Consider the following 21,256-nt stretch of genomic DNA (forward strand, 5'->3'; position numbering starts at 1 on the left):
CCAGGCTGGAGAAGAATGTTTGAAAAGGTGCTTGCGTTGGAGCCTGTCCAAGTGTCCAGTAGCATTTACATTTCAGCATTTTTCTATTTCCTTTAATTTGTATTCGCTTATTTTTGTTTTATATGGATTTATTTTTCTTGAATCCTCAGACATAAATTAAGTACAGTTTACTTTAGGAATAATTCCAAGAACGAAGAGAAGACATTTAATTCGTTGTTTCATTTTATAGTGGAATGGATAAAGAAATTAATTTTTTTTTACAGGTTTGTAAAGTCGATCTTGCAGTACACGGAGAACCTAGTGGCTTACACCAGTTACGAAAAGAACAAGTGGAATGAAACTATCAATCTTACACATACAGCTTTGTTGAAAATTTGGACTTTTAGTGAGAAGAAACAAATGTTAATACATTTAGCCAAGAAACCCACAAGTAAAGTACTCTTATGAAAACTTGTAAGTCAGGATGCTTTTAATTTTAACAGATTTTAACAGCTATCAACTAAAAACCCCAAGGCAAGGTGGAGTTGAGGGTCTGCTTGACCAGGGTCCGGGTTCTGTTTCTCTGCAGTGTTCTGATTTACCCTTTCCAAGTGGTCGGTGTGAGTCTCAGTCTGGCTTCCTTTGTGGTGACCAAATGGCTGCTGTAGGGTTTGGTTCCATCTCCCCATAACACACTGTCCAGAGGAAGAAGGGAGAGCTGCTTTCACCCACCTGTCACTCGAAATGTGTGGCTCCATTGTTACTGGCCACATGCCTACCCTTGAGAACGATTGCTGTGGCCGGGACCCTCCCCTGCGTTCACCGGCCTCGGGAGATGTTGACTCCTGGACCAAGCCATCAGGACAAGGAGGGTGGGCCCTGGGGCTGAGGAGAGGACTGATACAATTTAAGCTTCCCAGGTCAGTGCTGGAGACTAGCTCCTGAAAGGGGAGGTGGGCAGGCACGGGTGCTGGGCTGCAGCCTCCTGGTCAGCGTTTGGCAAAAAAAGAAGAGCCCTTCCCTGTTTTTAGATGTGGGGGTTTCAGTGCAGGGTCTGGGAGAGCTGGGGGAAAGGAGATTAGGGAAGCTGCCATTCACAGGCCCTGCTTGAAGAACCAAGTGTGTGACTCGAGGGTTCCTGCAGCCGCTGCAGCCCTCGAGGGTGCCTGGGAGCCCTCGGTGTCGGAGTTGGCAGCTGCAAAGCTGGGGCTCTCCAGAAGCCTCTGGGCAGCCGCCCTGACCTCACGTCTGCTTGGGCCCACCCTCTGAATTGCTGCTTCTCTTTTTCCACCTTCCAAACCTTGACAGGGTGCAGCTGGCAGTCATCTAAGGACTGGCATTCTGTGGCTGCTTCTGCTCAGGAGACCTGGGGGCCGCGGGTGGCAGCAGAGCTGAGCACATGCTGTTTGTGCTCTGCCAGCTCAGCTCCGGCCCCTTTTAAACAACACCTCTGGGTAAGCGTGATGCTTCTGGCTAATGTGATGCAACTTTTCTCTTGTACAATTGAAGATGGTTCCTCCTCTTCCCAAAAGTGGAGACACAAAGCACAAATCCCATGTGTCAGTATTCCCACTATGGGACTTCTTTTATAGTGCTGTCACACCTCTCTCTGATACACTTGCATTTAGATGGTGACTGTAGGGTTGACCATCCTGCTAGTGGTGGTGCTGGGATGGGAAGAGGGAAAGAAAGAACTGACTCATAGAGTTAGCTCATAGATACTGGTGTATCTACCATTGCAATGAGGAGACCACACAGAGCTGCTGCATGCACTGTTTTTGCAACCTGATGATCTGGCAGAAGTTTGTGTTTGAAAATTCCCTTTTTGCCACTGTTCCATGTTCCTTTGCTTTGCCTGTCTGGGTTGTGGTTTTTCACCTGGTGAGTTAACCCAGACCTCATTCCTGAAAGGTCTTTTCCATTACAAATCTTTCTCGTTTTGGGTAACTGTAGGTTTCCACTGACTTATCACTGGACTTGGGAATACTAAGAGGTTCCCTAGAGAGTCCCCTAAATTCCAGACCCTCCTCCCGGCCCCCCATTCTGTGTTAGGAGCTGTGTTTCGCCAAGACAATCGAGAACAGTCACCTGGCCATAGCAGTAAACTCTTCTGGCTCATTGGCACAAGGCATCCAGTGCGGCTGGGTGGCAGCCTCCACCTGCAGGGCAGTGGGCACCTCGTGTCCCTCTGTGGAAGCATCCAAGGAATGAAGACACCCAAACCAGCAGAGTCCAGAATTGTTAGCGGAGAATCCAAAACCTTGCTAGTGGTGCAGGGGCGTAATGAGAGGAGCCATTCCCGCTCCACATGCACCTCCACACGTGTTTTCCAGCCATGAGAGAACCTACACCATCTGCTGACTGATGGCTCAGAGTGCAGGGCACGTCTTGGGCAACCCAGCAGCCCCCAAGGGGCGCCTTGTCACAGCCAGCACTGCCCGGTGCTTGGGAGGCTCCCCGAGGTAATGGGGTGTGTGCCGGGATCACGATTGCCACGGACCTCACTGCTGAGCTCTGCTTGAAACGGGTCTCCTGGAAGCAGAACTGTAAGCAACCCATGCAGCAGATGAGGCTTCTGTGAGCCAGCTGCAGTGGCCAAGAGGCGTCTGTCCCTCTGAACACATGGCCTGATGTGCTTGGGGGCCAGCTCTTCTTTCCAGGTGAGTTTTTTGTGCTAGGAATTGTGTTGGTCTCTCCCATTAGCAGATGTATACATTTAGCAGTGGACCTTAGCCAGACTAGCCTTGGAGTGAGGATGCCCACATGGTTGGAGCCATTGACAACATCCTTCACTGCCTCTATGGCCACTTTGTTGATGAGAACATTGAGCAAGCAAGGCTGGGTGGCTGGAGAGAAAGGCTAACATGCACGAGGCAGCCATCGTGCCACCTGCCTACTGAGAGCATAGGCCCCCTCCCCCGCTGTTATTTAGGGCCACTCAAATGGGTTAGAACGTTGCCAATTTTCACCTTCAAGTGGTGTCAGCTGTCAGCATCTTTTGCAGAAATCAAGTCTAACTTTTAATTCAGGTGAGTGATCCTAGGAACGTCCCCGTGAAGCCAGTAGGTACGTGGTGAGGGGTGCTGTCCATGCAGCAGTGTGGGCTCGAAGAGCTTCGGAACCACTTGCTTGTGTATCTTGTGCTCCAGAACATGCCAAAGCCTAATCTGTGTGTGTGCGTGCATGCGCCTGCATGCTCGTGTGTGTGTGTGTACACCTATATACCTATTAAATATATACATCTTGCCTGAATGTAATGATGACATGCTCCCGCAGTTGCCTCACCTGGTGAAGTGACAGGTCAGAAAACGCAGTCTTTCGTGGTCCGCTTAAGTTCCAGCTAGCTGTCACTAGCTGTGCCATGGTGAAGTGTGTGTGCCATGGTGAAGTGTAGATGTTCAGTATCCATCAGGGCCTAGAGGACAAGCTGAGAGCTGGTTCTCAGATTAATTATCTGCAGAAGAGAGTGTGGTTTTGTCCCAGAACTGTAGGGGTCTGTGCTCTGGGCCTGTCTGTGGCTCTTCCATGCATCATGGGATCTAATTGCCACCGTGGCCTGACAGGGAGACCAGCTTTTACATCAACCTGCTCTGGAGGCTTTGCTCTTTCTAGGCCTTGTGCGGAACTGGCAGTTTGTAGGTTAATTGGAAAGTGAGCAGAGTAGCGTGTGTGAGTCTGGTGGATGTAGGTTGCAGAGCTCCAGAGAGACTGAGTGCCTGCCCCTCTCTAGTGCCAGTGGATGTGGGCACAGCAACCTGTCCTCCCCCTTGCAGAGTGCATCCACACCTTCCTAGATCATGGGCCCCGGAAACTTCAGAGCAGCCGCCCCGTGCCTTCTTACGAGAGTTATGTCCCACCCCAGGTGGTCATAATGTCACCAAAACAGTGGGGTGTCTTGTTTCCTGTCCACATCATTAATGTGATGGGCCATGGTGGCGTCCTGTGAAATGGCAAGACGGCCGGCAGCCCTGAGCTCTAGGTTGCGTGGAGGAGCTGGAGAGGTAGCACAGCCCTGATGCACGCCCACCATGCTGCTGTCCCAGCCAGATGAGAACAAGATAGCTTCTGGATGTGAGATTGCAGGAGACAAAACCTCAACCCATATCAGTAGGTATAGAGAAAAATCATCTGCCAGATCAGTGGCTGCAGACCAGAGATCCGGGCCCATATTGATTTGTTCCAGTAAAGAGACCACATCTGAAGTAGCAGATGCTCAGGCTCCTGGGCTGGGGCCTTGTGTCCCAGGGAGGCTCTGCTGTCTTGAGCGGCGGCTCTGTTCCCTGCAGGTGCGTGGGCAGCCAAGCTGCTAGGCTGCCTCACCTTCCCTTGGTATTCTTTCCCCTGTTGCCCATCCTGCTTCTGATGATCACTTCCTTGGTCAGCTGCAGTATATGTCCATTCCAGTTACAGTCACATCGTATATGGCTACAATTTGTTGTTTTTCCTTAAACAGTGTTATATATCTCTGCTCACAATTGAGTTAACTTAGAGTTTAATCCTTAAGAGGCAAATGTCTTCTGTGATCACCTTCCTGAGGGATTCTGCCACATTGACCATCTTGCTAGCGGGGGTCATAGGTGTAACAAGAATGGATTTCTGCTGGCTGATGGTCCACTGTGTAGCGTGGCTCAGGGGACCCAAGAATTCGAAGGCAAAGCTGCTTCAAATTCTCCTGCACGCTTGTTCTTTTCTTTTTGCCCTTTTTCTTCTTTCTTCCCCTTCCTTCCTCTCCTTCTTCCTCTCCTTCTTCTCCTTTCTCTCCTTCTTCCTCTCCTTCCTCTCCTTCTTCCTCTCCTTCCTCTCCTTCCTCTCTCTCTTTCTTTCTCTTTCTCTTTTCCTTTCTCTTCCCCTCCCCTCCCCTCCCCTTAATCACCTAGGCTGAGGTGTAGTGACACAATCATATCTCACTCCAGTCTCCAACTCCTGTGCTCCCATGCTTTTTCTTTTCTTCCTTTCTTTCTCTGTTTTTGTTTTTGTTTGTTTGTTTGTTTGTTTTTTGAGATGGAGTTTTGCTCTTGTTGCCCAGGCTAGAGTGCAGTGGTGTGATCTCGGCTCGCTGCAACCTCTGCCTCTCAGGTTCAAGCGATTCTCCTGCCTCAGCCTCCCGAGTAGCTGGGATTACAGGCGTGTGCCGCCATGCCCAGCTAATTTTGTATTTTTAGTAGAGATGGGGTTTCACCATGTTGGTCAGGCTGGTCTTGATCTTCTACCTCAAGTGATCCACCCACCTTGGCCTCCCAAAGTGCTGGGATTACATGCATGAGCCACTGTGCCTGGCCTTTATTTTCTGTCTCTGCTGGCTGGCTGAATACCTTGAGCAGACCAGAATTACTGGAGGCAAGGGAAAAATGGAAGATTAGCTAAATTTGTTTTCCATCAAAAGCAATGATGAAAATGATTATTTTCAAAGAGCAACAGCAAATATTGGTCCAAATTCACAAGTGTTCATCTGACAGGCCATATTAGAGAGTAAAGGTAGTTGTGCGTGGGCCTTCTGAGTGCACGGATGTGGAATTTAGCTACAGGATGAATGTTCTCCTGCTTCTGTAAGTTGTTTTGATGAGACGTGAAGACATGTTCTGAACAATATTAGAAGAATGCATCACCTTGGTATATCTGGCACCTGCCCTGCCCCCGACCTTTTCCTGAGTGAACAGGAGCCACGTCCCTTTTTAAATTAAATGATGGAACAGCCTGGCCCGTTCCATGTCCTTGCTGCTGTCTCCCGCGCTCACTCCTCTGGGGCTCCAAGCATGTGGCTGAGAATCCATTTGGGATATCCTTTCCCCATCTGTCATTAAATAAAGTGAAGATAGTCTGATGTGACTGGCTTTCCAAACTCTTACTTGGATTCACTGTAATGTGGACTAAACCAAATGGCTTAAAATTCACTGTTTGCAGAGACCTTATCCTCTGCTCCACTCAGTAGAGACATGACCTGCCCCTCGAAGCTCTGCTCATTCCACCGCCTTCCTGACAGGCATGTGCACAGCTTCAGGAAGCTCACTGAGGTCAGAAACCCTGTTGTTTTACCTGTTTGCACCCCCTCTTTGTGTGTCCTGAATATTTTTACTACCTTGAATGTGTGCTCTTTCCCCCACAACATTTGTTTTAAATAATTTTAAAGCTACAGAAATGTTTCTAGAATAGTCCAGTGGATTCCCACATGACAATTAAACTATCGTTGGCATTTTGCCATACTTATTTTCCCCTTTTAAGTATACATATATCATTCTTTTGACTGAACCATTTTGAAAGTTAGTCATTGTGATGTTTTGCCCCAAAATACTTGAGCATGCATCTATTGAGAACAAAATCATTCCCCTTCAGTTATCACATTGAGGAAATTTAACAACACAGCACCATTATCTAATACATGGTCCATATAAAATTCTTCCCAGTGTGTATAATAATGTCGTTTATACCTTCTGTTGTTTGTTTTTATCCAAGCATCACAATTGCTTTTAGTTACTATGTCTTTTATTTTTAAAATCTTGAATGACTCCTTTTTTGTTTTTTTCTATGTCAGAGACATTTTTGAAGTATTTATGTCACCTTTACAGAATGTTCATCAATTGGCTTTTGTTAGATTGTCTCCTCAAATTTGACAGTTTTAAAGAAACACTGCATCTGTGATATTGTCTGAACCAGCGCATCACTTCAAGACACATGATTGACACAATAATGCTGTGTGCCACTCGGTGCATCACAGCAGGACACATGAAGCACATATGTGCTGCTGTGCACTCCTCAGTGACTATTGCAGGGTGTGTGGGCGGGGCCAGGTGTTGTCAAGGTCCCAGCAGGTCGCTCTGCCCTCTAGACACAATGGCTGGATGGGCGGTGGACACCTGCTCTGCAGAGCCTGGGCAGCAGCTGAAGATGATGCGGGGAGGGGCTGCTCAGCTGGGGCTGGAAGATGAGGAGGACAGGGCTGGGCTGGCTGCCTTGTGGAGATAGCAGGACTTGTTGAGGGAAAGTCAGGCCAGGGATGCAAACCAAAACGTGAGGAGAAACTGCAGCCCCGTGCATGGCCTCAGCTCCCTTCCTGAGGCCCCGTTGATGTGAGTGCTTTCAACAAGCCCTCCAGGGAATCTCTGCTTCTTGCAACCAAAAAGTAGTGACCACTGGAAGAGCCAGCCCCTGCGAGAGGACAGAGGCATGGCGGCCATCAGGAGGCAGGCAAACCCCAGAGAAGGAGGCCACGGACTTGGCAGTGGACGACCGGTGTGCGATCTCAGTGCCACAGGTTACTGGTTTTGTGGCAAGATGTGTACCTGCTGACAGCATGGCTTCCTCGTCTGCAGAGTGTGACAGTGACATTCCCTGCCTCATTAGACAGACGTTAGGATACAGTGAAGCGCGGTGCTCAGCCCCATTCTGGACACGTAGCATCGATAAACACCAGCTCTTACCGGATCGTTCCCTTATGCTGGGAGGAAAGAAACGATTTGGATTTCCTCTGTCTAGAAGTCCAGCTATCTGCATGTGTGTTCAGAGGACGTTCTCGTATCTCAGGAGTGAAACCAAAGCATCCTGCACATCTTTCCCCCACCCCCACTCATAGCCTCGGATTCTCTGCACAGCTTTAGGTAAAGGAGCTGATGGGGAATCGGATGCCTGACCCGGAGTCCTCACTCTGGGGCCCGAGCTTAGGATAACTTCAGGTTCAGCTGAGGCCTCTGAACTGTGACTCCGCCCCGTGGCCGCATGCGCGTCGGAACTCCTACCTGCCCTTTGCCCTTCTCGAGGCCGATGCTTGCCTGGAGGAGGGCTGGCAGCAGAAACGCAGCTGACCGGGTTGCGTTTTCGTACGGCTGACTAAAGGGGATACCGGTGGAGACCATTTCTCGTTTTATTTTTCAATGATTTGGCGGAGAAGCTCCTCCTGGGAATGGGCTTTGGATTTCTTGGAGCTGCGCTGCGGGTCCCACAGTGTGGCTTTCGGCCAGCGCGGTGCTGGCGCTTGCACTTCCTCTGGCGCGGCACGGGGTGGCGCTCCCGGGTAAGGCAGCGGCCCGGGGGAGCCGCGAGCGACGCGCTGCCTCTCCCGCTGAAGCGGTTTCCAAGGCCACCGTGAGGGGGACCATCCATCCAGGTAAAACGCGTTCTTTCCTTGTTCCTTTGCGAATCGATGGGGACCAGGCTTCCCCAGGTGGTGAAGTGAGGAACAGGGACCGCGGGGCTCGCCTGACCAGTGGGGTCTCCATGCTTGTCCGCGTTGACAAAAGACAAGGACAGACATGGCCTGAAATCTTCCCGCCTCCGTGAGGGAAGCCTGCGTCTGGGAATGCGCTGCAGGGAAGTGATCCCCGAGTGAGGAAGGAGGTGCCGGGGCATCATTAATCAGACCTCGGGAGGCAATGCCGGGAAGGTTCTTTGTTTAAAGAAACGCTCATGTTTAAAGAGCACTTGGTGCGGACTTGCTGTGGCCATCGCCCTCAACAGCTCATCTTTAGGAGGTGCAGGCTGAATTCCCGCCTCGGTGTCATCCGTGTCTGCCTGCCGCGCAGAGGAGACAGCGAGAGGCCTTCCCACTCCACCGCTTTTACGGGAAGCTTTTCACATGGGCTAGAGGGGTGTGGTTTGGTTTATAGCCACACCAGGTAATTTTAATAAAACTCAATAACTATATTGCCTTGCAGGCTCCGAGTGTTACAGGCAGACCCGAGTCCGAGTCTTCCTACCGTTCATTGTCCCCCTCTGGATTTCCTAGCGACTCCAGATACGATGGCATCAATGTCAGTTAACTTGGCACTGCTTAAAATAGGTCTATGATCAAATCTTAAGTTTTTCCAAATAAGACTCTAGATGAATGCAGGAAGGTCATTTGATTACTTTAAAATAAGAGTATTTTATGTTAAGTTTGAAAAAGCCAGTCATAAAACCAAGCTCTGTACCAATGAATCTAGTTTGTGAAGCCAGCAGCACAGGCTTATTATTATAAATATCAAATACCACCATTATGAGTAAGCTCATTTATTTTCAAAGCACTTCGCGATCATTAATTGTCCACGTCTGTGAATACCCCCTGAGAGACAGTATTATTAACTGCATTTGAAAGGAAGAAAACTAAGGCACAGAAAACCCGTAATTCATTGCCCTGAGGGGAAAAGGAGACACCAGGAACACTGGCTGTCCTTTCGCTGCATCTCCTGTTTGGTAGAGATCTGGGGACATCCGGAACATCCACCCTCTCTCTCCCACTCACGGCCATGCCACCATCTAGTGCCACGCTGACATTTCCTCTCAATCTCAGGATAATCACATTGATGTAACACTTGGCAGGCTTGTTATCTCAGTGTCTATTATCTCAAAATCCCCATAGGAACCTTAGAAAGAGGCAATATTAGCCCCATTTCATAGGAAAATGAAGGATCAGTGAGAAAGTGACAAGTCTGTCACTGGTGGTGGAGGGCAGGGCCATTGTGGCAAGTCAGGCCTTGGCTGCAGGTCTGAGTTTATGCCATTGCCCCCGTCTGTGAGGTCTAGGAGGCTGTTGTCTAAGCAGAAGGCATGGCCCATCAGGGACCATGGGTGGTAGACACAATTGAGTCATCTGACTGCCTTCCCACCCACCTGTGTGTTCTTTGTTTTATTTAAGTCCTGTGAGGGTAGTTTAGGACCTTGTCGCTTCCCACAGCATAGCACAGAAAATTGGGCAAGTCCAGACCGTGACTAAATCCACTTTAAAAAACCCACCCCCCTGCGACTGGCGGATTCTCTCCCTCCCCACTTGAGACATGATGTTGCCTTAAATGGTCCAGCAGTCGCGGAGCCTCAGGGGGCCTCTCTGCCTTAGTTGGTGCATTCCAGTGCTGCTTGGTCTATATTTCCAGATCTTGCTTTTATCCTTTTATTTTCTAGAGTAATTGATAATTCTAATCTATCTGGCCTGCATGAAATTTATAAAATAAATGGACATAATAGAAAATAAATATTTTATGGAGCCACCACTGTGTGCAAGACATTCTGCTAGGGAGGCTGAAGGGTCCCACAGCTTCTAAGGACCAGTCCCTGGCCTAATGGAGCTCACAACAGACTGAGAAGGGAGGAGGGATACCACTGACACAGCCCATGCTGCCCAGTGCCGGGCGCAGGAGGGGCAGTGGATGCAGGGGACTGTGGGCAGGGTGTGCTGGGCCTGGGTCCTGGCTCCCTTTGGGAGCCTCATGGCCGCTCTGCTGTCTTCCTCCGTGCATGGCCTGGGCCGCATTGTGTGCTGTGGAGTCGTTGGATCAGACCTGGATACTGCAACGCAAGGAGAGAGAGGAGGACAGAGCCCAGGAGAAGAACGGCACTCGGCAGCCTGACCCCTAAAAACCAAACACAACAGAAACCAAGCCAATGGCGATGGTTGAGAAGAACCAGGCCAGCATGTAGGGGAGGCCAGGGTGGCACCCTGGGCATCCAGGGTGGAGGGACTTGAGGAAAGGAATGACCGGAAACAGCTGGGGAGGCCCGGAAGGCCGGGGGCTCAGGTTGAACTGTCTTGGGGGTCCCAGGGGCTGACGGGGGAGTGAATCGTCAGAGGTGGTCAGAGCCACAGATTCCTGGGGAACATGTGCTGTGGCTCACGATGGAGAAAAGGTGGGCTGAGGTCGGGATGGTCGGTGCAGGTGGGTGCACGAGGCGTCTGGAGGAGGAGAAACTTTACAGCCGATGTCCTGGAGGGGCCACAGACAGGAGTCACTGGGTGCTGGAAACCACAGGTTGCTCCTTTTCATTGACGAAGAGGGGAGTGGGGAACATAGGGCGAATTTCAGAGTCTACTGTAAAGAGGAAGGATTTACCTGCCATAGTGTTGCTGGGTGATCTGGGCGAAGCTAGGGGAGCTGGTTTTCGAGGAGTGAAGAGATAGGGTGGGGAGGGGGAGATCTGGACCTGGGCTTGGGAAATGTGAGGGGATCCAACTGCGAGAGACCAGAGGTACCCTCAGGACAGTGGAGCCTGGTTCTTTTCTCTGCAAATAAATCTCAGTTTTCTACATCTCAACATATGAGGCAGCTCATCCCAGGTTCTTGTTCTTTCTCTAAGAGGGTTTGGCCTTCCATTGCCTATAAATGGGAGAAAAGCTAATGGGGCTCACGTCCATGGAGGGTAGTTCAGGATGAGGCTGGTGGTTCAGGCATCCTGTGAGCCCGAGGGGAGGCTGCTGGCCTTGTGGTGCTTACAGAGACATGCGGCGGCTGTGATCCACATTGAGGGTGAGAAACAAGGTGTGAGGCTGCAGACACCTGAGAGGCACTGTGGGAGCAGCACCCCACAGGCAGAGGCAAACGGTGGACATGCGGTTTCCCTTCCCATCTGGTGTCCACTGGTGGCTGGCAACCCCATGCCGAGAACTTTGGTGCCTGCACTGTCCCCACCCCCCTTTACCCAAGGCCCCTGATGTGCTCGGCTCTGCCTGGCATGAATCCCAACAAATCTCCCTGCCTCCTGCTTGTGCGAAATGAGCAAACGTGAACTTGCCCGGTATTGAAGAGCTCAGGACCTTGAGTTCCAAGAGCCGGGGAGAAATACTTTGTTGTTCTTTAGACCCAACAAGCCAAATCTGTTAACGCCAAGCCTTCATTCCCGAGACAACCCTCCCTTTTGATGGTCCTAAGGTGTTGCCACCTAATTTCATGACTTTTGCCACTGCAAAGGCTTCCCAAATTCATACTGAGGCCACGCCTCTCAGAGTGGATGCACGAAGGAGGGCGGTGCATCGGAAGTGAATCTGAGATTAAACCCGTGTATCTTAGCTCCCCAGTGCTCCCCTTCATCATTTCTAGAACATACGTAACAGCATGTCCCGGTCTTCTTGGAGGTCTCCTTAGGGATATAGGGGAAGGGAAGTTTTCATATCAACTTTCTTTGTTACCATGAATTAGCTGCTTGCTGAATAAACTTCTCAGACAAAAATCATACACTTTCTGAGTATTCGCCCTTCCACACTGCAGTCACTTGCTCTAGTGTTTGCACACAGTTACATTATTATCAAAACTGCAGTTCAACTAAATGCTCCAGGTGCAGGTGAAGGTCTGTCCTCAAGGTGCTTGTTGAAGCAGGTGAGTGGAACAGTTCCAGGTCCCTGCCGTTCTGGGGTGTCAGCGTCAGCTCCGTTCAGGGGTGACAGACAGCAAGGCCCCAGCTGGGAGAGGCCAAGGGGATGGGAGTGAGAGGGAGAGCTCAGAGGCAGGGCAGGAGCCCCAGGATGGGGGATGCCAGGGCCTTGGCAGGTGGCCACCCCAGGACCAGGCAGTCTCCCCAAGCCAGGGGTTCTTTCCCTCCCAAGAGCAGGACTGAAAGGAGGCTCGGGAGTAAGGGGCGAGGACGGATGGTGGCAGGTGCAGGGGGTGAAGGAGCCCTGCCTAGGATAAGATGGCAATGGAGCTCAAGGAAATAGAAGCAGCCACGTTGCCACGGTGGCCACAGTGCAGAAGCAGGTGCTGCTGGGGAGCTGGGCCCCAGGCTTTATCTACTCTGTCTCACTGTAAGTCCGCTCCCGACTCGGCACCATCGTCTGACTCCACACAATGCCGTAGCCCTGCTGGGCAGGTGCTTGCAAAGGCCACAGAGCCGTTGAGTGGGTGCAGGAGGGAAGCACACCAGGAATTTGGCCCTGGTCTGAGGCAGCAGGGGACAGCTGGCTGTGGTCAGCAGGGCCCGAACCCCGGCTCTGGAGCCTGCGAGCCACCCTGAGGGTGCAGAAATCTGAATGCCTGGGGCCATGTGCAGAGTGTGGCCAAGTCGCAGCTGTGGCTTCAGCATTCAGAGCCTCTGCCTCTACTGGGGATTAATGCAGGTTTCCAACATCTCTGTGTTTGGTCAGTGCTGATCTTTTTCCTAACTGGCGACTTATTGGTTCCAGGAGAATACTGGGCAGGCTTCACATGTCTGTGTTAAAACAGCTCTGCTGGGCTAAGACAGAACAGAAGCATTCAGCAGGTGGATGAGACACACTTTCCAATCCAGCAGAACCTGCAGCAAGCTCCACGGCGCCCTCCACGGTCTCAGTCTTGCTCCCGGGAAGATGGTTAATTCCATCAGGTCAGTATTCCCACACCTCCTGAGCCTCCACTTTCCTCTGCGTGTTCTCCGAAACCCACCCCCCTGGGCTTGCCACTGAGATGATTCCAGAATTGCCTCAGCACCCTTTACTTGCAGAACCTGGCCTTCGTGTTATGGGGATGATTAGGAGAGAAAGTTGCTTCAGGAAATGGCCAGAAAGGGGTTCCACAGAACTGGCTTTTGAAATAGTTTTGCAGAATCTGTAATTAGTAAGCTGGAAACAAAGGCAAAACAAAAAATAGAAAATCTTACTGTAGAAAATATGCTTTGCAGTGTTTGAAAAGGCTGTTCTTGTTAAATTAACCCATTAATAAATACAAGTCACATAACATTTGCTTTTTAATTATTGTCTGTAGTGTCAAAATAACTGGTCTATGAAGCCAGTGGGAGTCTGTCTAGTTGGAAAATAGTAGTGTTTATTCTTTGAGGCCCCAAACATAAAAGAAAGTGTTGTTTAAATAAAAACACGGTGTGTGAGCATGAGAGGCGAGTGGACAATGGGAAATTACTTAATGGGTACAATACTCATCTTTTGCGTGAACACTAACAGCTCAGACTTTAGCACTGTGCAACATATCCATGTAACAGAATTACACCCGTACCCCATACATTTATAGAAATAAAAAAGATGCATCATAAACTGAACAAAACAGCCTATGATCTATCTTGAAGAAATGATGCTTTAAAAATGATAATTTCATTATTGTATGGGAGAAAACTCACATGGCTCAGAAATGAAAAACATGAAAAGCATTCAGTATAGTCTGTTCTCCATTCACATCCTCCTCTGCCTGGTTTCATTACACTCCTCTGCGTAACAGTCTTTCTTATTGATTTCGAGGAACTCTATATGTGGCACTAAGGGCATGAGTTATGATTAGCTTCTTGTGCATCCTTAGAGCTTCCTGATGCAGATGCAAACACACAGGAATGTGAGTGCTCACCTTCATCTTCTCTGTGTTTTACACAAATGGTGGCAGATTACATGTGCTTTACCACACCTTGCTCTTATCAATTGGATAATTCCCCTATGAGCACGTGTGGCATTCCATTTTCTTACAGCTGTGGAGTATTTCAGTACCACACTGTATGGTTGGTTGGTCTTGATAGACACAGATTCTTTCAAATCTTTTGTTATAACAGATAACGCTGTTATCTTGCTAAGATACCATTTTGCACCTATCTTTAGAATCAGTCCCTAGGAGTGAAATTGCTGGGTCAGAGGATGCACATCTCTGTAATTCTGCAGGTGTTGCCAAATTATCCTGCATGTGGTCATGTGATTTGCGCTTCCCAGGCATGAAGGCCACTGCTTCTCCACAGCTCCTTACCTGCACATCATGAATGTCTTCTGACATTCGCTGATCGAATAGGTTTCCTATTATATTATTAGTAAGGCTGAGCATCTATTTAGTTTCTTTTAACTGGACCATTCCATCAAAGTGTTTTGCCTATTGATCTATTGAGTTTTTTTTATCTTATTGATTTTTTGGAGCTTTTGATATATTAAGGATGTAAGTTGTGATAAGAGGTGAAAATACATTCTTTTCCTCAGTGTCTGTCTTCATTTCTTAATTTGCTGATGGTAGTTTTTCATGCAGAAACTCCTATTTTTATGTAGTTTAACTTATAAATTCTTTTACTGCATTTGGATTTTTCAGTTTTAATTTAAAAAATCATGGAATTTGTCCATGATTTGTTAGTATTTTTATGGCTTTACTTATAACATTTAAATATTTTATCTATTTGAAATTTATTTTTAGATACATTATGGGACATGGGTGCAACTTTCATCTTTTATTATTTATTTTGCTGAATGCTACTCAGTTGTCCTAATGCCATTTATCACATAGTTTTTTTTTCACTAACAATTTTAGATTTCACTTTTATGACTTACTAATTTCCCTCCTATTTTTGTGTCTATCTGTATTTCCTGTGCTTTTCTGTTGTTCCGTGTGTTTATTCATGACCCAGTACAAAATGTTTTAGGTAGTAAAACTATTATATGATTTAAGAACTGGTAAGGCTAATTCTTTCTCTTTACTCTTTTTTTTTTTTCTGGATTTTCCTATTTTTGTTTGCTTCTTTTTCTATTCGAATGTTAGAATCAGATTGTCTAGTTCTCACCTCACAGTAAAATAAATAAACAAATAAATAAAATACAAAGATCCAGAAAAACCTCAGTCTATTTTTATTTAGGTGCATTCATTTACATAATAAGTCAGGGAAAGTTGGCATTTTATGATGTTGAGTCGTCCTAGTCGAGAACGTCATAAGTCTTTCTATTTGTCCAAGTTTTCTTTTATAAACTTTTGAGGGTGGATAAAAATATATCTCACATAGATCCTAACTTTTTTGTTAAATTTATTCGTGGGAACTTTTTCTTGCTAATTAAATGGGAGTAATTTCTTTTGTTATATCTTCTAAAGCTATTGGTTTCTGTATATCAATTTTATCCCTACATCTTACTAATTTTCTTATTATTTGTTGAAGAAATTAACTTGATATTGTCTTTTGGTTTGAGATAGGTGTATCTTATCATGTTATGAAAATACTTATCAAATCCTATTTTATTAAGTTTTTAACACTAAATTTCATCAGATACAAAATGCAGCTTTTATACAGATTATCTTATTTTTTTTTAAATCTTGGATCTGTTCAAAGGAATTACTCATAATCAGCTTTTACAAACATTTTTTAAAGTTTTTGAATTTTATTTTCACATACAAATGTGTTTGGTTGTCCTTTACAGCATGTGTCATTCAAAACCCAATTTTCCATAAGGATGCAATGTTTTCCTAAGCATTTGGAGTTCCACAGCATCTTGAATTCATTTAACAAAATGTTATAGAAGAAAAAACTTAGAATTAGTACAGTTGTGTCATTATTTAAAAGCTAATATTTTTCTCTGAGCTTGAAAAATAATAGATACCTTTTCTAGTGAAGAAAGCACCTTAAATTCTTTCTTGAACAAAGTAGATGTGTGTGGATGGATGTATAAATTGGTAGGCAGATAGATTAGATAAACATTGTCAGTAAATTTAAAGGGACATGACGCACACTTTAAAACTCTCTCTGAAATAATATAATGAGAAGTAAGAAATCCGAGCCCACAGATGTCGGCCTGTTCAGGTGGTCCTGCTGGAGCACTGTCTCCATGGAAACAGGAGTGCCAGAAGGAAGGACTGAGGAGACACAGCAGTGAGTCCACTTTCTTCCCCGAAACACCATCATTTCCTAAGCCTATTTATCACCTTTTAATTCTACAGAATCACATTGTGATTTTATAGTGACTAAGGACCAAGAGTAGAAATGTCTTATCTCCAAGGCATGGAGCAGGCACTTACCATTTAAAGGAAACAATCTTCAGGCTTTTTACAGGATATTGATCTCCTGGGAATGTCAGCAGGGGCACAAGGAGAGCAGTCGATGTGTCTGGACTCATAAATCGCTCACATTACATCCAATATGCAGTGTATGATATGACGTGTCATGGAGGTGTCTGCAAAGGCGCCACAAACACCAACATCTGGGTTACTTATTTGTCTCCTCTGCAGTGAAGCTGGCAATAAATGCATCTCCCAGAGGCTGGGGAAGGTGGGAAAGAATGAGCAAATGAAAGCTACTAAAATGAGGGCATTTTTTCTGTCTTCCTGAATCATCAGCCATAAAACAACAGCAGGACAGGGGTTGCATCCTTCTCTCTGCTGCTCCAACCAGCAGGTGATGGATTGGACGTGGTGGCTACAAAATGTAGATGAAGGTCAGCACTGTGTTCTGGCTGAGACTTCTCAAACTCTCACTTCACAGTTAATTTTTGTTTCACACAATGAATGTTGGTGTTACTTTAATGATAGCATGAGTTTAAAACTTTGATGCTTCCATTTTTCAAAAAGGGCAAACCACCACTGACAATAACAAAATCCTTTAATACAACAGCACTGGGAAACAGAGCCCAGGGCTTCTCCATTTGCTGATTCTCAGCACCTCCGTCTCTGTTACTCTCTGATGTTTCTTAAAGGCTCTCAAATATGCATGGGATAAATGCAGCACAGCAGAAAACCAGAAATAAATACAATGAGAATGAAGACGAGGCGGTTCTGGACAAGGTGCTGCTCAACCAGGAGGCGGCAACAGCAGGAGAGTGGACCTCCTTCCACTGAAGCTGCGCATAAACAGGACCTTGCAGGCCAGTGAGCTCCGTGCCCCAGTAGGGACGTGGCCTGCTCTAGGCAGAGGGCAGTTGAGCAAAGGAGAGAGGCAGCAAAGTAGAATGACTTCAACTTTTTTAAAGGTTGAAAAACGCTGAATAAAGGCATTGCTGTAAAGAGTATGTGATTGTTTATATTTGCTGAGTAATCAATACCACATATTGCTTTCACGTTGTTTGCTCAGCTCTGTCCCAGGGCACATCCAAGAAGCATGGGCATGTTTCTGTGCTCTTACAAAGCCTCCTTTCTATTAGGAAGCCTGTAGCACACACAAAACAGCCATCAGCAAGAGTGTCTGTGGCCCCAGTGCTGCCCTGGGCAGCACACGAGAGTGATGGACTTTGAGTCCCTTTATTTTCTGCTCTCTGGAAGGACGGGTTTTAATATAATTTATCTTTTTATATATTCTGCCTAGCATTAGAGAAGCAGACAATTGTAGTCAATCATTCAAGACCATCCTGCAACCTCAGCTTTTGTGCTTTACAACCTTGTAAAGAAACACAGCACCATAATTAATTACAATTACAGCACTGTGCTGTGAAATTTCAGCCAAAAATCTAAGTCAGCCAAAAATCTAAGTCATTGCCTTTGGCCTGAATTCCTTTAGCATAATCTTAGACAGGAACACACATCCCTGATCCAAGGGCCTGTGCGCATCAGGTGCACCTCCCAGCAGGAAGGGCTCGGAGGCGTGGGCCAGGGGATCATGCAGAGTTGGGCTTTCATTCAGCATCCCCCGGGAATCAGGACACTGCACTCACACACACACTTGCCACACAGCCTGGCAGGAGCCAAGACAAGGTTGCAACACTTTCATCTTTAAGAAAGGAGTTTGAAAACATTCACTGCAAATTAACACAACTTTTCTGACTGGTATGTGCCCACAAATGGATGCAGCTGCACCCGGAACCGACCTGGGCTCCCTGAAAGATCAGAGGGAAACGTGAGGGACAAACCCATTCAGTGCAGAGCTCTCTTTCTTCAAGCAAGGGAAGAAAGATTTCCAAATTTGAAAATGACCTTCGCACCTCCCCTCCTTTCCGCTCCCCTCTTCAGTGGAATGTTTGAACAAGCACTGATGACTCGCTCCCAAATAGCCCAGATAAGGTTTCACAAGAACAGGTGGGCCTGTCTGAAAGATAAACATTTCCTGAAGCATCAATAAGACAAATGATCCAAAACTTGCAATTTGGTTAATGTTTCTCTTTCTGTCTTGTGTGTACACAGCTCCTTCTGGCCGGCAGCAGGAAGAGTGGGCCTGTGTGTGCCAGGCCCTACAGTCTCTCCTCTCACCTGGTGTCTCCAGTGAGGGGCCTGAGTCATCACACACATGAGCCTGTGCTCAGCCTGCACATCTCCCGCCTCCCACCAGCTGCTCCTCAACTGCCAGGGCCAGATTGTAGCAAAATCTCACTCCTCTGCCGATGCTGGGGTTTCCCTGGTGTCTGGGAGGTAGTGTGCTTGGTGGCCTGAGTGCTGCAGTGAATCCATGTTTCCCTCCCAGCACCCTGTTCTGTCCTCCAACGTGGCTGACAGCTCCGGCCAGGGATGCAGCCCATTTGGTGCCCACCCCGCGCTCTGTCCATTTCTTAAGAGCCCCCGGTTTCCTCACTTCCCTCAGATTTTGCCAAGAGAATGGTCCCAGTGTGGCCCAGAAAGGCCAGCGGGGTGCAGCCTGGGACTTAGAGCAGAGGCGGCTCTGGTGAGGAGAAAGTAGCTCTCCCAGCCTAGCCCCACTGGTGGGCGGCACCTCCTGGCCCCAGGCGGTCTTTTGTCCCAGTGCTAGGTAAGAAAAACACAAACAAAAGCCAGCCCCGTGACGCTCGAGAAGCAGGAGGCCGTTCCCTGACAGCAACACGCTGTGTGCACAGACACAGGTGTGGACAGGAGGCAGAGCTCGGGGTTGCTGCGGAGCGGGCAGGACACTGGAGCGGCAGGCGGTGCGGACCCGCCGGGCAGCCGTGCACGGTTGTCGTCCTCAGCGGCAGGAGCCAATTTGTTGCCCAGGGTCTTGTCTTTTTACAAAGAGCCCCAGGCCCCAGGGGCTTCTCTGGGTGCCTCTTTGCTGCCATGTCTGCATGCGGGCGGAGAGCAGACCCGGCCACTGACCCTCTCGCTTTGCTGTCTTCACATGGAAAAGCCACTGTCGTAGCCCCAAAGGAGGGGAAACTGTACTGATTTGGGGAGCCTCTATGTTGATTTCAAAACAGATTGTCTCCTGTGTTCTCAAAGACTGGAAATGAACCCCACAACCGCCTTAGGCCGCAAAAGCTTTATCCTTTCTAATTAGCATCCCTGTGACCTGCTCTGTGCCCTGCAGATACTTTGCTCAGCCAGCCAGAAGGAGGGAGGCCAGACACCAGCCCCTACGGACCTGCGGCTGGGACCCCCTGCCTGGGGACGATGGGGTCGGGGTCCAGTAGCTGCCCCAGAAACAAGTGCAGCTGCAGGAGGCTGATGGTGAGCTTGGAGGTTGGCAGAATTCTAAATCTGGGCACTGCAGGGTCCCCATAGGTCACGACCCTACTCTGCTCCACCCAGGCTCCGGAGGACCTGAGCAAGAACCTCTGCAGGGTGGGCCCGGGGCTCCCTGCCCTCTCAGCAGCCCGCAGTGCTCCCTGACAGCCCGGGCCTCTCCTCCTTCCAGTAGCTTGGTAGTTTGCTGTCGCCAACGTGGCTGGGCCTGGGACAGGCTCCTCCTCTCCCTCCAGAAGCCGGGCAGTCCCTCCTGCCTCAGTTTCTTGGACTAGGCTGCCTCTCCCATCGTGGGACACTGAAGACTCTCAGCTGTTTCCGTCTGCCCGGTCTGACTCCTGGATCTCCCTCTGCGTGCGTCGGTTTGCTGTGTTCTCGCTACTCGCCCTTGGGTAAAATTTCTTCTCCCCTCATGAAGCTGCGTGTCCTGGAGGGCAGGGCCACAACTCACATGCATGTTGCCCACACAGCTCAGCAACAGCTGCACTCACACTTGTTAAAAGTAAAACCGGGCCGGGCACGGTGGCTCACGCCTGTAATCCCGGCACTTTGGGAGGCCAAGGCCGGTGGATCACCTGAGGTCAGGAGTGTGAGACTAGCCTGACCAACATGGAGAAACCCCGTCTCTACTAAAAATACAAAAAATTAGCTTGGCGTGGAGGCACATGCCTGTAATCCCAGCTACTCGGAGGCGGGAGAATCGCTTGAACCCAGGAGGTGGAGGCTGCAGTGAGCCAAGATCACGCCATTGCAATTGCACTCCAGCCAGGGCAACAACAGCAAAACTCTGTCAAAAAAAAAAAAAAAAGTAAAACCAATTAGCCAATTTAAAGGAGTTTAACTGAGCAAAGAATGATTCACAAATCAGGCAGCCTTCCGACCCAGAGTGGACTCAGAGACTCCAGCACAGCCATGTGGTGGAAGAAAATTTAAGATGGAAAAAGGAAAGAGATGTACAGAAAATGGAAATGAGGTACAGAAACAGCCAGATTTGTTAAGCTTGGGGTTTGCAGTATTTGAACATGGTTGAAGAGCTGGCCACCTTAGATTGGCCAAAACTCAGTGATTGGCACAAGAGTAGGCTACAGTCTGTTCACAATTCCATTTAGGTTACTGTTCATGATGTACAGAGAAACCTTTAGGTCGAAATTGAAATACGCAAGGAGGCAGCTTTAGGCCACACTTGATTTGAAAGCTAGAGAGGCCTGGTGGAGGCTGCATTCTCCTCTCCAAGAAGTACATTTGTGGGCTGCTAAGCCACAAGATATGGAAGAGCACAAGACAGCTAGAGAAGGCGTGAGCTGGACCCAATACCCACATATTCAGGAGTAAACACTGGTGCTGTGAAAGGGTCAATGCCTCCATAAACGTCTCCACAGACATAGAGCTCTGAGCCACACATGGACCGCTACACGCAACAGAGCTCCACAAACCACAGAGCTCCACAAACCACAGAGTTCTCTGTAGACACAGACATCTCCTCACCACAGAGCTTTCCAAACCAAAGAGCTCTCCACATACACAGAGCTCGCCAC

General features: G+C 48.3%; 2 protein-coding genes and 1 long non-coding RNA gene across 12 annotated transcripts in view; 2 read left to right on the plus strand and 1 right to left on the minus strand.

Moving 5' to 3' along the window:
- ERMARD (ER membrane associated RNA degradation) overlaps positions 1 to 457 on the plus strand; it is a 32,515-nt gene extending 32,058 nt beyond the window's left edge. For all 9 annotated transcript variants that reach the window (XR_004029429.1, XM_003280987.3, XM_012506034.2 and 6 more), the window contains one exon: positions 264 to 457. Coding sequence is in view for 8 of the 9 variants with exons in the window: in XM_003280987.3 (XP_003281035.2) it covers positions 264 to 447 (184 nt within the window). In the remaining variant the exon portion in view is untranslated. The remainder of the gene's footprint in view (positions 1 to 263) is intronic.
- A 5,988-nt stretch (positions 458 to 6,445) lies between these two features.
- Positions 6,446 to 16,472, minus strand: LOC100606423 (putative uncharacterized protein encoded by LINC00242). The gene is made up of 2 exons (XM_003280989.4): positions 16,383 to 16,472; positions 6,446 to 8,786 (listed from the first exon to the last, which is right to left on the minus strand). Exon 2 carries the CDS (start codon positions 8,320 to 8,322, stop codon positions 7,801 to 7,803), a length of 522 nt encoding a protein of 173 aa, XP_003281037.2. The 5' UTR covers positions 8,323 to 8,786; positions 16,383 to 16,472; the 3' UTR covers positions 6,446 to 7,800.
- LOC105739574 lies at positions 7,736 to 20,518 on the plus strand. 2 transcript variants are annotated; one of them, XR_001115503.2, is made up of 3 exons: positions 7,736 to 8,077; positions 12,836 to 13,014; positions 18,474 to 20,518. It is a non-coding gene; the product is annotated as an uncharacterized LOC105739574 (long non-coding RNA). The 2 variants fall into 2 exon arrangements; XR_004028045.1 differs by lacking the exon at positions 18,474 to 20,518 and adding an exon at positions 17,057 to 17,223 and having other exon boundaries at positions 7,977 to 8,077.
- Positions 20,519 to 21,256: the final 738 nt, after the last annotated feature.

Source organism: Nomascus leucogenys, chromosome 3 (genome assembly GCF_006542625.1).
Source record: "Nomascus leucogenys isolate Asia chromosome 3, Asia_NLE_v1, whole genome shotgun sequence".
In the NCBI taxonomy this organism is placed as follows: domain Eukaryota; kingdom Metazoa; phylum Chordata; class Mammalia; order Primates; family Hylobatidae; genus Nomascus; species Nomascus leucogenys.

What these genes read in the sequence shown, in the direction of transcription:
- LOC100606423 (XM_003280989.4), bottom strand. Translation starts at nt 8,322, where the DNA reads ATGATGCCCCGGCACCTCCTTCCTCACTCGGGGATCACTTCCCTGCAG.